Genomic DNA, 16,840 nt, shown 5'->3' with positions numbered 1-16,840 from the left:
ATATGTAAATTTTATTTTTATTTAATGATGTACATTAATACTAGACTCGTGCGTTTTTTTTATTTTTACAAATCTTTAAAAATACACAATTTCTACTCTATGTTTTAATTTTGGTTCATGACCATCTCATAATGGTCCTGTCGATATTAAGAAATTTTTTTGCAATATCTTCAAAATAATGTCATAGATAATTTCTTAGTGCTTAGTAAATAATTTGTATTATTTACAGGATATTGTAGTATTTTGTCGAAATTCACGTAACATCACTTGTAAAATTACAATATTTCCCACTTGATTTACATAGAGCATGGTTTGTGATTTTGCATTATATCTATAAATAAGTCAAAAATACAGCACTTCTTTTAGCCCCCGTTTTTGCATATTAAATGTTTTTTCTTAACTTTTTGTTTATATTTTTTTTTTTTCTTGCAAGTAAGAGTTTGGGAGAAACCTTACATAGGGACCAGAGGGATTTGGGTGTGATCCTCATCCAACTGGTACTGTGAGATTCTTACTCACTAAAACTTCCTCCATACAACTTGCCGGCGCAGCAAGCTCCGCCGTATCCATTCGACTTTGGCTCCAGAAGAACACTTTCCATTTATACCTCAAATCGTGTCCAGAGTGACCTCACAGCGGATATACTTAACGGGCATGATTGTCTATAACCCGAGGATAGACATCATCGTACTGACTCAAAAATCCCATCGATCATCTGTATTGCACACAGAGCTCTTTACACGACCACATCACCAGCCCGACATTTTCATTAAACTGCGTTGACCACCAGTCTCCCACTGGTTTCGGCCACCGTGTTACAGAATCATGTAAGATAGGGTCCACGAGACCTTATATTGCCCTACTTCGTTTAATCTCATAGTTAGCTCTAGGATACTACTCTAGAGTGCACCGCCATGGGCTCCTCTAGGCCGTAACCAGCAGATTCTATTATGTATCATTAAGTCACCAAAGGGGGATACTGCTTTTTTAGCTTAGAGGTGCGTTTCTTAACTAGATGCTAATTCCTTTGTTGCTAAAAACACACAAGTTTCATTGAATCAACTTTATGATATCGTGGACATTTTTATCATCTGAGTTGTTCAACTGCATCATAGAAAGGTAGAAACAATTTTGGTGCCACTGAAATCGACCCAGCCACTGCTCAATTGAAGCATTGTCTTCTACCGCTGGGCTAAGGGCACCTACTTTTTGTTTATGAATTACTGAAAAAAAGATAAAAAATCATTAAGCAAAAATCTTTATGTAATTAGCTTAAGCAAAGTCGTAACAAACATAGCATTTTGGATGTGGTTTATAATAAATTAATTTTTTTTCTAATAATGACCAAATATCTATAATTGTATCAGCATTGCACATGTTAATTTGTATTTATAAAATTTATTATTGTGTGTTCCGCTAGTTAAAATGGTTTTGAATATAGATATTTTTAACATATTAAGATTATTAAATTTATGCATAATATATATAAAATACAAGATCTTTTTTTGTAATGTTTTAGTTTTGATAGAGCAATTATAATAAATCAGGTCCGCATATGTTTCAAACATTCTTAAGTACAAAGACGCATTTATTTGGCAAAATGTTATTCTATGTTCTAAAATAAAACATTGTATCCAATATATATATTTTTTTTCTATTTTTGTAACTTATCTTGCATAAAAAAAAAACATTTAAAAGGGATTTTATTATTATATCGTTTTATGTAAAATGTTTAATAATATAGTAAAATTTTGTTAAGTGAAAATTTAGTATTTTTCATATAATTACAATGATGAAAAGTATTTAGTAAATTTTCCTCTTTTATAAAATACGCCATATTTTTTTTATTGCACAATATTTTTTAAAGAATATTAATAAAAAATTTGTTTGACATAAAAAAATTAAAGATTTGAGAAAACATAATTGATATAGTATAGCAAGACATCAATAATATTTTGTTAAAATTTTTTATTTAAAACGTGTAGCTAGAAATAAGAACATAGTGGAAGTTGCGCGAAGACATTGCCTCTAAACTTTTGGGAAAAATGAAATCGACATACTAGAAATAGGAATGGCAACTGTAGATCTTATTTTCTTGGTCTATAAATACAATAATTCGGTCACCATATATTGATCTCTTTTTTATATTTTTTCCAAATCTACATTATCAAAACTCTTTGCATAAAAATATATATACAGCCGTTTACAGCTTTAGAAAATACAAAGAATTCATATCGTGAAGTTCCTATGCTCATCAAAAAAAACATTTAAATATTATAGCTTTCTAAGATTAAAGCTTGTCGAAATGTAAATAAAAGCTAGAAAAAAGTCTCAAAAAAACCTTTAGAAGTCATTAAGAAAACTATAATATAATGATAGAAATATATTTCGCGAAAAAAATAATTACACTTGGAGGGGGTATTAGCTAATCTTATGACTTACAAAATGATTTAACGTCTAGAAACGAGGTAGCCCATATGCTATGCAAGATGTAACATCTTCAATAAAAAGAATAAGAAATGGCTTCAATTTATTGAGAAATTAAAGTGTTCATCTAATGGCAACTTTGTGTCTAGGCATGCCGTAGTTTATATATTAATTTAAATAAAAGGCGTAAAATTAGGTAGGGAATATAAATAGATACTCAATAATCAATCCAACATGCACAGTATTTTCCTGAGATGTAGAAATAAAATGAATACAGGATTCTTAGCAGTTATAATTAAGTAAAATATGTCTGTGATATAGATATTGGCAAAGTAAAAAATATGAGATCAAGGTAGAACTGGGATTGCTGGATTTGATAACAAAAGAACAGAAAATAAGTATAAAAAAGATCTTTAAACGAACCATAAAATGCCTGTGTATCAATAAAAGTCTAGACTTATTCTGTATGTACTCACGAGGTATTATTTGGTTACTAAACAAAAGCGAGCTAAATAGGGTAGCCAATTGAACATAAAATTAGCTCATTTTATTTAAGCAGTCCTAGAAAAGTTTGACAAAAAAAGTCGGCGAAAGTAAGTGCGGAAGGAGGATCGTTTGTCGGAATAAAGGGGTTTCAAATTGCGTCTGGTAACTCAGCCCCCTATAACTTAAGTATAATATGTACTGAAACACTTATACAAAAAACAAGTATATAAATACATTATTTATTAAAAACAAAGCTATTTTTAGATAAAATATTTTTATTCATTTAAGCTAATTAATTTCCAAAAGTTGGTCCTCTAGATCAAATGTGTTTCAAGATAAATTGCATGCATGGCTATTGTAATTTTCTCATTTGTAGTACAAGATCTCAACATAAAATATTACAAAATAACAGGAAATCTCAAAACAAGAGGTCGTAAGAAGATATATAAATACATCTAACGACTTTGTTTTATGTCTTCTAATATTCTCGAATTATGCTTTTCGTCGTTCTAGATAAATTTCCATATTTATTTTTTCTAATAAAAAAAACTATTTTGCCATATGTAGCATTACAAAAAACAAATACGATTAAAAAGTTAGAGGTTATGGTCAGTTTATTACACATACGGAAAAACGATATAAAAAACATGATTTTAGTTGTTTAAGAAATAGAATGTTTACACATAAATTTTCCTTTAGAAATTCGTACCGTTACCACCGACCATTAAGCCGAATAATACTGTCCATTGATAGTATAGTTCTCAATTTTGGTTTTTATTATTTTATTACTAAGTTTTAAGTAACATAAATGTTATTTTTATAGAATACAATACATTGTTTTATTAGTATAAATACATGTCTGTAAATATTATTTATCGTCAACAAGGTTGATAATTGTTTTTATGCCACAAGTAACTAAGTTTTGAGTATCGTTTATGAAATTTAAATAGGGACGAGGCCACTATTTTTAAATATAGAGGTTTTACTTTTTATAAAAGTGAAGAAAACAAAGAAGAATTAGAAATTTTCTATAGGAGGTTTATTGACATAAAAGAGGATTAAAATTAACATTTTGTAATTCTTAATAAATATTACAAATCAGGGGATAAATGAATGTCGAATTACATATAGCTCGCCCGAGCTTGTAATTTGATTGGTTTAAAACTTTTTTGCAGTTAGAATACAAACAATCTTTACATTTTTTAACCGTATATTTATGTTCTTTATTATAGAAGATTGATTCAGGATTGTTAAAAATATTTAAAACAACAAATCTATCAGCTAAAAAAAATGAAAAATTATCAAGATACATTATGGTTATGACCTGAATTAAAAATAATAAACTGGTACATTACTTTTATATTGTTAAAAAAACTCTTTTTTAAAATCTTCACCAATATTTTTCTATCTCCATTTTTGAAGATAGGGGTAAGGAAATATAAAACATTTTGGCAGAATTATTCTTCAAACTCGCTACTTAACAAAAAATGATTTTAGAATACAAAGATTGTATTTGTCATTTATCGGAATGATCGAGTTTTCCTTAGAAACCTATAAAGAATATATCATATTAGATGCATTTTTACCTGTATTATTTTAAAGATTTATACGTCGGATAGTTTGGCAGTAGATTCAACAAGTGAAAATTACATGTTTCATCTACAATTAAATGAAAAAACTAAAAGGTTATTTATCACGCTGTGTAAAATCATTAAAAAAAATCCAATATAGATAAATACAAATGCATATCGAAGTATGATAAATTAATATATTTGAACAATGAAATAAACTACGAAAATACTAACTTAACTAATAAATTATAATTAATTTTATTACTTTGATTTCTCTTTATGACTAAATAAATATTCGTGTATTTGATTTATGTCCCATCTTTTATCTGGATCGGAAAATAACATTTTAAGTAACAATTCTTCAAATTCATTATCTTGTAAGTGCATTTCTACAACTCTAAGCTCTTTATCTCTCTCCGGCGCACTTCCTGTACAAAGTGTAAACAAAACAACCCCAAGACAAAAAACGTCCACTTTCTTAAGATCATATCTATCATTAACTACAATCTCGGGCGGTAAGTAATTTACTGATCCATTCTTTGTCGTGTTTATCTCATGTATATCTCTACTAAAACCAAAGTCACATAATTTTACATGATCATCAAGATTAATTTAAATATTATCAGTTTTAATATCTCCATGTACTATATCAATACTATGTAAATACATAATAGCTTTTACTAACTGTATAAAAATTTTGTAAATCTTGTCTGCAGTAAACTTCTCACTATAATGTATATAATCTTGTAGACTCAAACTTGGAAAATATTCAAGCTTTAATAAAAAGCCATTTTTAGTGTAGGTTATACCATAGAATTTAATTATATTAATATGGGAAAGTTTATTCAAGATGAAGGCTTCTTTGGAAAAATGGAGAGTATTTGAAATTTTTTTAATAATAAAATAGTTTTTGAGATCTTTGGTGACTAAAAAGATTTTGCCGAATTCGCCTTGAGAAGTAAAAGGTACAACTTTCATATAATATATGCAAACAAAAATTTAAAATTATTGTTAAGTTGAAACAATTTTAAAACAAATAATAATATTTGTAAATTAAGTAAAACATGCTAGAAGTTTTTATATGCATAAGTTGTACACATAAATAATATAATATATCATAGTCTTTGTAATAAGTCCATAAAATTAGCACTTTAATAGATTAAGTTAAAAAAATAAATTTTTAAATAGAATGAATATTGATTTTTTTAAATTTTCTACGATATTTAATCGTAGTATGTAAGATAAAAAGAAATGTGCGTATAAAATTGTTTTTCGCGGTACTAATTTTTACTGTGGACTGCTTAGGCTAAACTTTGACGCATAGGTATCGTAACGAGAAACTAATTTTTTCTTTTATTTATCGTAGAGTTTGATATAAACATTTTGCTTTTAAGCATTATCGTAATGTTCTCAAGAATTTTCTGATGAAAGATTTATCGAATATATTCTTTGATACTATTATTTGTAAGTATTTTTGAAATAACTACTATAAATATATAAAAAAAATTTTCATCCAGATAAATAGAGACTAAACATAATATAAAATAACATAGTTGATTATCGATTATGTATTTAAAATCATATCGCCCAAAGAGAAGATTAAAACAACAATTAGACATTGGCCGATGTAAGAATTCTGCTAAAGTATGTTGTTTTATATTATTAGAATTAAAATTTGCATAGATTATAGTAACGTTCAATTTGTAATATCCTCTAATTATAAGTATAGAAACCTTTTGAAGCTTACAATAAAACCTTAAACGTTTTAAAAGATATAGATAAAAAGAAATAAATAGAAAGAACACTTCATGGTATCGAGTTTAGAACAATGGAAAAAAATAATTTATTGGTGATTATTTTTTTTAGTTTTTTTCAAATAAAGTTCTTTGTATTATTTTATTATTTTTTTCTACCTCATATTTATCAAGTCCCATTTCTCTGATAATTTTTCCTTTCAAAGTATAGAATGTATGGTCATTAATTTCACATCTAGTAGATTCTAATCCTGTAAACAATGATGCTATTTTAAAAACCTCCTTCCATAAATTACTTTGACTATTTTGATAATCTTGGAAGTGATTTTTTACTAGATCATCATATATAACGGCCAAATCAATCTTATTTTTATTTATAAAAAACCCTGATTCTATCTTTTTCAAAATACCACGAGCCTTTCCTTTCGACTTTATTAGAGCTCCAATCATCTTCAATATTTTAAAATTGGGTTCGGGGTTTGACCTGTTTTTATTTATATATTTTTCACCTTCTATGAATAAAAATATTTTTAATAAAAAAGAAATTGAATTGCATCTATCAGTTGATAAACTTTTTTCTAATTCTTTACAAAGTTGTATCTTTTTTTCTTCGATTAGACCTTCGATATTTATAATATTTTTTAATTCACTTCTGTTTATTAATCCTTTAATATGTAATAGATGTGCTAATAGAACGTTCATAGGCGAACCTTCAGCATTTAAAATTCTTTCTATAAAAAAATCTACTTTATTAAGATATCTAATCAATCTAAAAAACATTTCAACGCCTTTACAACGGTTCTCCGAAAAATCTATTGCATGAATTTTTTTAAAAACTCTTTTAAATTCCGTGATCCATTTATTTTCGTTCGCGTATCTTTTCCCAAATAATGTTGTTTGTCTATTTGGAATGAAAATATGATTCTCATTCCGGTGCCCAAGATGAATTTCATCATCTATTATCTCAATTCGAAATTTTTTAATGAATAATTCAATTTTATAAGGAGTACAAATTTTGAAAAATGGCATAGAATAATTGTCAATATTGTCAACATAAATATTCTTGTATAACATATGAAAATAATTGCCAATTTTTCTGTCTACTTCTTTATTCTTTTCAAGGCATGTATCTTTCCAAGTATATAGACTTTCCTTACCGATTTCTTCTGCATTAATTTCAAATAAATGTTTAATATTTTTGACTTCAATACAAAAATTTACGTAATGCTGTTTTCCCCTTTTACTAAAAGTAAGTGGTATTTTTTGATGACTAAAATCGTTGTTATATTCTTGTTTATATAAATTTACAAACATAACATTCCATAATGAAATATCTTCGATTATGTATTCATATAATAGATCGCTACGATTGATTGAATTTCTTCTTGCTAAATTTTTTTGAATTAAAAAATCGATTATTTGTTTAAACACATTATGCTGACAACATGCAGGATTATAAATTAGCACAATAAAGTCTGGACGCAAAATTTCACATTCATGTAGTAATTTATCTTCGAACTCTACAACAATATCTTGAATGGATCTCTCGATAGAATTTACTAATATTCTTTTTTCTTCTTCTATTATTTCGAGAATGTTACATTCTTCTAATATATTCGCATCTAATTGATAATTCAAATAATCAAAAGACAATTTTATCCTTAAATATTTTTTTTCATTAGAAATTTCCCAATAATCTCTATTTTTAATTTTTTCAGTTATTAGTGTATATAGTTTATTGTAGACATCTTGATATCCCTGTACAATTAACATACTTGTGAAAATTTTGCAAATTTTCATGTGGGCTTATAAAAAAATTATTTAAATGCTAAAATATTGTTAATTAATAAGATGTTTTAATCACTTGTTTAGATATAAATTTATGAATTATTTTTTCATTAGTAATTATGATTTCATCCTTGATTGTACATACTTTCTGTCGGGTCTGTTTTTAGATTTTCGATTGATGTCAAAAATAATGAGTCCGCAGAAAAATACGTGAATAATTTTATAATTAACAAGATTTTAAATGAAAAATTATTAATTATTGCTAAAATTAAAAATAATAATTAGACAAAAAAAATTGCTAAACTATCAACACGTGTAAAACTGTTATATTTTTTATTCTCGTGCATTGCTTTCAATTTTCGCGCGTTCTTAAATATTAAAATATTTTAACATTTTGTATGTTTCTAGTCTAATATCGACCTATAGTAGACCTTCCAGCATTAAAAACATTCGTGTTTGTTTCTTCCTTATATTCATAAATTATTCTGACCTCGTTACTTGGTATAAAATCATAACATTCATGTGATACTTTATAGTATTGTCGTAATGGTATAATTGCTGCAACGTCTGACAAATAACTTCTAATTAAAAAGACATGTTACTTTAGTCAAATTTTTTTGAAGTAAATGATATATTTCATATAATGCCTTTTTTAGATAAGTCTTGTTTTTAGTTATACTCTTTAATTAAATACAACCCAAATATAAAAACAACAAATTGAGAAAATAAAATTTAATTCGAAATTCATGCCCATAAGAATGATATTCTTATTGTTATAAGTTACTTTGTCAGAAGTATTATATGTCAAATCTCATCCAATTATTTGATAAATGTCATTTGATATTTGGACTATAAATTTTATAAATAAATTAACTCCTATTTTTTAATTACAGTTTTATGTACAAAATATTCCTTATCGAATGTTAAAGTTGAGAATTCCAAGTCAACGGAATAGGACTTTTTTTGCGAACGATCTAAATTTAATACATCAATATCGGACATAAAAAGTTTTATATAAATAATATAGAGAATAGACAAATAAATTACTAAGAAGGACAAGGCGGAGAAGAAATTTAGCCCTTTGTATAACATACATCCAGTTCATTGCGGCGAAGACGCTAGAACTTGTCCTTTAATTTGCCAAGATTTACACGGCCAGAATGCATAGTGAGAAAAGTAATCAAAGCAGCATGTCAACCTGTAGGGAATTTGACTTCTGACGAAATTGCCGTCAAAACGGGCTACAACTATATAAAACATTAAAGCGTTAATATCATAACCAAATAAATTCGGGTCAATTTCCACTTTACATCCCCCTAGATATATAAATACCAAAATTTAACAATATCCTTTTTTTACAAAACTAAAATGTAAAAAAAGGAGGAGAAAATAAATAATTTTTAAAGTACAAAAAAATATTTTTATTAAGTTCTAGATTGTTCATGATATGTAAAACATAGAAATAAAACAAATTTAAGTATCATTTTTCATAAATTGCGTTAAAATATATGTCTAAATACATAAAAATATATTTATTTTTTTATGTCATTATAATTAAACTCTAATGCTTATAGTAATGTTTTCATTATTTTTATGCTGTTTTAAACAGATATTAGATTTGTTTATAATTATTTTTACTATGTATAAAAAATTAGTATTTTTGTTAATTTATTAGTTTTTATAGACAACGAAGATTCAAAATCTCATGTTTATGTTTTTTAAATCATTCAAATGTTTTTTATAACATAAAAGATGTAAACTATGAGAAAAAAACTGCTATACAATTTATATGAATTGATTTAATATATGATTTTACATATTTTTAAGTTATAAATTATAATTTAGTTGTGTTAAATGTTCATTATATATAAATAAAATAATATTTCTTATTATTATACATAAAATGTATAATAAGTACAGATTTAATCAAGTAGATAGTAAAATAAAGAAACAAAAAAAATTAAAAAAACGAAAAAATAATTTGTTTATTTTAATTATTATCTTGTTTTATTTATAATTTTTTTTAGATTTTTCTGCTTCCCGTTCTGTCCGCTTTGAATTTCGAAAATCAGGGATATTTTTAAAAATTGGTATTTATATATGTAAGGGGGGGGGTGTAAGTGGAAATGCTCCTAAATCCGTAAAAACCAAAATACCAAAAGCGCGACAGAAACATAAAGCTAATGTCTTATAAACTCATCGCAAATCAACTTACAAGTGTTTTAAAAGTGCTAATTATTTACAGGGGTTTGCATTTTTTACTTCAACTTTTGATTTTTATAGTATATTTTTTGATTTTTATAATCCATTTTTCGAAGCAATAAATTATAAAAACCGTTTAATTTTGTAAAAAAGAATAATCAATAGATTTATGTGTAAAAGAATATACAATCATATTTAATTAGATAAATTCATTATGCTGCCTTGCCATTTCTACTAGCCATCTTACCATATTAGTGAGAATCCACTATACGATAATCTAAAATTATTGTTTAAAACTTGTTCTAAATCCGTTTTTTCTGTATTATTTGTTTTCTTATTAACAAAACCTTGATTTTATCTTAAAATTTTTTCAATAAGATTAAGCTGTGGTGTATTTTGGTCAAAAAAAACATAGGAAATACCCAATCTCTTAGTTATTCCAAATTTTTTTGAAAATGATGGCTTTGCAATAATTTACGACTAAAATCCTTTGAGTATTTGATCGGAAAAATCACAAGATAACTTTTAATAAACTCGATGAATGGTAAGAATTACATGCGTTCTTTTTATTTCGTATGCAATAAGGCCCAATTTAGAGATCACTCAAAGATAACTAAATTTTAGAATCGATTTGCGGGAACTGTTTTAAATGCTTTTTTATTTTTTCATTAAAATCCATAATGCTTCGTAATAAAAGTATTAAATCCAGTTTCATCCAAACATAAAATTTTCTAGTCAACTAAACCGATGTTTTCAAGCCATATTCAGCTATTTTTTATTTCGTCCTGTTAATTACGCTCTGCAGAAATCTGTGATAATTTTTTCCTGTAATATTTATTTTATTATCTTAAAATTCTCGAAATAGTCGACAACAACATTGAAACAATTGCTTTTGTATTGAGATCTTCTTTAATTGCACTAAATGTCATGTCTTTGCCAAGGTAATTATTTTTTTACACAAGATCTATCGGTTTATATACTCGTGGAAATGAAATTTTTATTCGATTTAAGCCTTATTAGAAAAATCAAGCTCTCCATCATGCATTTTCCAACGAAATATTTATTTGTTTTAAACTAAAATCTAATTTATTAGCATTATCTTTTATATTCAAGTTTTATTTTTTAGTCGTTTTCCTTGTGCTTGCAGACATCCGGTGCGACTGTTGCTATGGCTTTTCTAGTCATAAAAGAGGTTTTATTTTATTAAAAAAATATAAAATAAAAATGCAAAGTTGAACTATTAAAATGCAAAACCTGGACTATAAAACAATCTAACCCCCTGTAAATTGTATTCGGCTGGTAATTGTTGTTTTTATTTCGCAACAAACGTTATGATTTGTTTTACAGTCTTTATACGCCTTTTTAATAATATTTATATTCAAAATAAGCCTTATACTTTTTAGTAATTATTTATATAATACATTGATGTAATATTTTACACTAAGGAAATTTCAAGCATCCTTCGAGTAAAATCTTCAAAATTTCATACAGTGTCAAAAATTGTTTTAAAAAAATTACAAAATTTCTATACTACTTTTTCAATCTATTATTTTTTGTATTTTTTATGTATATGAAAAAAATTTGAAAAAAAAATTTTCAAGAGCCTTGAATATTATAAACCGTTTCTCGACATTGTTTAAAACAAAAAGTTACTAAAATTGAGTAAAAAGAGTTTAAATTAGGATTTATTTGTAAATTTAGGTGATTTGTAAACATTTAGCTTCTAAAAAAAACTAGATATATGTTTTTGCAAAACAATGTTTTTTTTTGTTATTATTTAAAAGATTTTATAAACATGAAAAACTAAATATATATTTTATAGGAGATTATAATACAAATAGTAAAAACAGTCGATTAAGAATTATATACCACCTATACATCAATATATACTCTTCAAGAAATGGAAATATATTAGGGTTATGAGAAAATAACGTACTATGAAGTTACGCGCCATGAAACCCCTATATAATAACAAAATTTACTTTTACAAAAGATTTATATTGTCGCAACTATAAAAAGTTTGATTATTTAACATCTACTTGAAGATAATTTTATCATATTTTTTTTTTCAAATCCCATTTTATCAAAGATAAAAAAAATTAACTTACATCTGTTGAGTTAATATTTTAATAATTTTGATTTTTTAACATATAGTTATGGACTCGGTTTTCTGCTTTGTTCTTCTAAGGTTTTAGATGCTTTGGTACCATTGTTGCAGTGCCCTCAAAGGTATACTAGCCTATTTTTCTACACACACAATTTCTGCAAAAGTTGCCTGTATATCTAAAAACATTATAGCCCTATCTACTTCTCTTTCCGGCATATATATAATCTTATCGTCATTTTCGATCCTTATGTATGATTTTAAAGTTCATAACTAACAGGGCAGTTAAGATGCATATTGTGAGAAATGATATTTCGTGTAAAAATGGAGATTATCTTAGTTATAAGAAAATTAAATATAGAAAAAACATGTTACATCAACATTTATGCCTTTTTGACACATGTAAAAGGGATCTTGTTATAAGTAATAGGATTTTTATTATTATACATACGGGGTGTCCGTAGCCTTGAGGTCAAGGTTATGTTTTTCCTATATGCAGATTGTATTAAAATCTTAGGGACCAATTGATAAATTTTTTAAAATAATTCGAGTTGAACAAATCAGCGATAAAAATTTTAATGATATTATTAATTTTGACGTTACTTATGTGCGTACAGTATTAAGATAAGCATCTGTGTGAAAACACACCTAAATCTCTAAATCTTTATTACATTGACTGCTTTAATAAAACATAGAATATCCGCCGTAGTTGGCTTAGTTAAAGCTCATATCTGGTGCTCTCGAAATTAAGGTCCTTGAGCTAGTTGAAACGAGTCTAAGTAGAGTAATAGAAGTTCTCGCGGTTTAAATTTCGAATTTTAAAATGGCCACTGCAAGGTATAAGCAGACATATTGTTTTGCACGAGGTACAAGAGATATGTGTGAGGTAAAATAATTTTTAAAGCATTAATGTAAGTGTCTGAATGAGAGCTTAGGTGTATTACGCTTTAATGACATTAAATAGCAAGTATTTCTTAATAGAAGCGAGATGGACACAGATGGCAATCTAATCTTCAGAGTAAGCCACACAAGCATTGAAATACGCATCGACAAGTCATTTAGGATATTAACTGGAGTATAACTAGTATGTTTATACAAGATGAGAATTACTGTTTCATTTTTATAGACCTCTGTAATGTTACTGTCTGCCTCTTACTTTAATACTAAGTGTTATATAAAGCGCTACTTTTTTTTATAATATTTTTAGATGGGTTTAGATTATTTATTATTTATAGTAAAATTTTACAATAGATACTTTGGATAAGTATCTATAATTAAGTGATCATAAAATAATCTATAAACCAGTGTATAATCCTGTAACAATAAGAAACGCATTTTTCGTAAACTAATTACTTTAAATTTTTTTTTTATAAAAAAAGCTCAAATTTTTCAGGCCAAGAAGCATGTGTTGGTTTTTTGTGAGTTGATGTACTCGGTCGGCAAAATTATACAAAAAATCATCTTCGTTTAATAACATTTTTGACAAATATTACGTTTAACTTCGTTTATTGCTATTGAAATGAATATGATTTTTTTTTCAGTTACACTTTGAAGAAAATATCTTCTATTCAAGAAGAACAGGAATATTATTCAACTAATTTTGGAAAAAGCACTAGAATAAAAGCTTACATTATAAGTATATGGAATTTATATATTTTCTATTAAAAGAAAATTGTATCTTTTTGTAACTTTTGCACAATTTTTTTTTTATTTAAAGAAAATAAAATTTATGATAACACGATTTTTAAAAAAGCGTTTAATAAACTATATTAGTAAGGCTTGAAGTTTTTTGTGTGGACTACAGTGCCTATGTATATTTTATTTTCTGACACGTAAACTTTTGATTTAAATAAGCGCGGAACCTCGCCTATGATTGTTATTTTCATTTACGTAATATATAAATAACTATACATACCTCTTTAAAATTTAAGTTACATACAATGACAAAATAACCTCGAGTGTGCTATTGTGTGATATTAGTAATTTATTGTAGACGTGCTGATCAAATTTTTTTATAATTTATCAAAAAACTTCTTAATTGTATAAGACGATTTCATTATGTAGACTAAAAAAGTCGCCTTAAGCATTTATTAATAAAATAAATCAACCGTTAATCATATTTTACGTTGTTGTATAGTTAAAGACCACTAAAATAAATCATTTGATCAATTTATGAAATTCTATTTGTTTTGAAAACATCATATAATCTTTTTATATTACAAATTAAAAAAAACAATATTGCACTAAAATCTATCAATTTATCTTTAATTTTTTAATTAATTTATAAAAAATACATTTTATTTAAATACAATTTCTTTCTGATCCCCCATGAAAGATCATTTTGAATCAAAACTGATGACTTTGTGTGATGTAGGTACACTATACATGTATAACGACGTTAGGAACACTTTCGGATTTTATAATTTCTATAAAACCAATCATAGTGTTAGTTTAGGAAACGTAATTATACCAATTGATAAAAATTTGTATCAAAATAATAATATATGCTTTCATTTTGATAGGAATATTCAACAAACAGAAACAATTTTTTTTGATCATTTTAAAAGTGATGCATTTTCTCCGCTAGGTCTCTGTTATGTCTATTGCGCGCTTTTGCAAATCACCAAAGATGAAACCAAACTAAAATTACTAAAAATAATCGAAGATTTTGGATTTAATGTTGATGATTCGTTTTGTAAAAATATGGAAGATTATATTCGTTCATTGGGTGGTGACGGAGTAGAATTGGAGTGTTACAATTCTTTAAGTGATAAAGATAGTTTACAAGTTGACGAGTTTTATGAAAAATGGAAGGAAATATTCAATTTTGAGGATATTTTATTTGATTATAGAAATCAAGAGAAAACAATTGAAGAAGTTATGAGCGAAATATTTAATAGGAGCAAACAAATGTTTAGTGATTTTTATAAACACCGCATTGTTGTACGCTTAGTTTTAATAAACAATGTTCGGATTAGCGGAAGGTGGCTATGTAAATTTAATACAGAAGATACTAAAATCAAAGATTTTTATGTAAAAAATAAAATTATACAAGTCCCAATGATCGCCACAATCGATGAATTTTCATATCTGTATACAAATGGATTACAATTTATTAGTATGAATCTTCTTGATAAGATTAATTCATTATGTTTTGTGATAATTTTGCCGGATAAAGATGATTACCTCAATGATCAACTTCATTTATCATTTAAAAAAGAATTCGAGCTACTAGTTAACAAAAAATGTCCGTCTTCTGTTTTGGACTTAGAAATACCAAAGTTTAAGATTGAAACAGAGTGCAACCTAAATAAAGTGTTTTACAAATTTTTACAATCTAATTTTATGGATGAATATTTGGAATTAGATCATGAATTTTGCTCCCACCGTAATACAAAAGTTGTATTAAAGCACAAAGCCGTAATTGAACTAAATGAAGTGGGAATATGCAAAGAAGAAACATCATGCTCCAGGCGCTATACATATAATGATCGATATAACAAAAACGTACACCATAAGTTTCATTGTAACCGTCCTTTTGTATTTTATTTGTTCGATACTAAACCACCATCAATTAAATGTGCTGAAGATTCAATACCAATTATTTATCCCCTTATGGTAGGTAGATATACAGGGGAATGAAATAAAAAAGTTTGTTTTACTTATTATTTAACGATCATTCTTGTTCTGTGAAAGATATTTTCTTTATTTTAAAAATAGAAATTTTTTTCCTAGAAAAGGAAGCTAATTGATGATATTTTCAGTTAAATATTTTTCACTCTTAAGCGCTTTGTTTATATATTAAAATGGTACGACCTATACATTTCAGGCGCAATGGTCTGAGCCTCGACTTTTTTTTTTTTACGTACTGAATCCGGCTCAGACCGTAAGGTGGATAAATGTTTTTTTTACGAAGTATATACTCAGAAGTAGAACCCAAGAATTTGCTTAAATTCAATTAGAATTTCCATTTGTTGAGTCTTAATCCTGTACGTTTTCTAGACGATTTTTAAAAAAATATTATACCCTTATGGTATGTTGGAGTTGCTCGACAGTAGGTCAAAAATATTCCAAGGCATACATAGGGCAATATATTTTGCAGTGGATTAAAAACTAATAATAAAAACCATGTGATGTACGGATCATTCGAAATAAAGACATTAACTTAGACGATTTGTAAATCGACGCCTTCAGTTTTAGTGTAGGGGAAAGACGGGATGTTGAACTTCGATCGAATAAAGGATAAAACTACAATTTACACCCTGAAACCTATACATAGTTATTCATAGATTATGTATTCATTTGCTGAAAAACAATCTGCAATAAACTTAGACCGTATTTTCATATGTGAGGTTTGGTGTCACTAGTTCTTAGAGAAAAATTATAGAGCACTAAGAAAGGAAAATATCAAACACAAAAAAAATGAAGTTTTAAAGATCTGGGACACCGATAAACTGGCTATTGCAATGAAAATTTGCCAATTTGGTATCGGAAAGATGTGACATAGT

The 16,840-nt window shown here is 26.5% G+C and overlaps 3 protein-coding genes across 3 annotated transcripts; 1 reads left to right on the top strand and 2 right to left on the bottom strand.

The window, feature by feature from the left end:
* Positions 1–4,745: 4,745 nt before the first annotated feature.
* VNE69_11054 (serine threonine-protein kinase) lies at positions 4,746–5,462 on the bottom strand (the record flags this gene model as incomplete). The annotated part of the gene is made up of 2 exons (XM_065474958.1): positions 4,746–5,036; positions 5,130–5,462. The coding sequence occupies 2 exons, from the start codon at positions 5,460–5,462 to the stop codon at positions 4,746–4,748; spliced, it is 624 nt and encodes a 207-aa protein (XP_065331030.1).
* Positions 5,463–6,346: 884 nt separating this feature from the next.
* VNE69_11053 (uncharacterized protein) lies at positions 6,347–8,011 on the bottom strand (the record flags this gene model as incomplete). Its single annotated transcript, XM_065474957.1, has 1 exon — positions 6,347–8,011. The coding sequence occupies one exon, from the start codon at positions 8,009–8,011 to the stop codon at positions 6,347–6,349; it is 1,665 nt and encodes a 554-aa protein (XP_065331029.1).
* A 6,649-nt stretch (positions 8,012–14,660) lies between these two features.
* On the top strand, positions 14,661–15,974 carry VNE69_11052 (serpin-type proteinase inhibitor 4; the record flags this gene model as incomplete). The annotated part of the gene is made up of 1 exon (XM_065474956.1): positions 14,661–15,974. The coding sequence occupies one exon, from the start codon at positions 14,661–14,663 to the stop codon at positions 15,972–15,974; it is 1,314 nt and encodes a 437-aa protein (XP_065331028.1).
* Between the last annotated feature and the right edge of the window lie 866 nt (positions 15,975–16,840).

This window comes from Vairimorpha necatrix, chromosome 11 (genome assembly GCF_036630325.1).
Source record: "Vairimorpha necatrix chromosome 11, complete sequence".
NCBI classification, from domain to species: Eukaryota; Fungi; Microsporidia; family Nosematidae; genus Vairimorpha; species Vairimorpha necatrix.
This window is presented reverse-complemented; position numbering and strand designations above follow the sequence as displayed.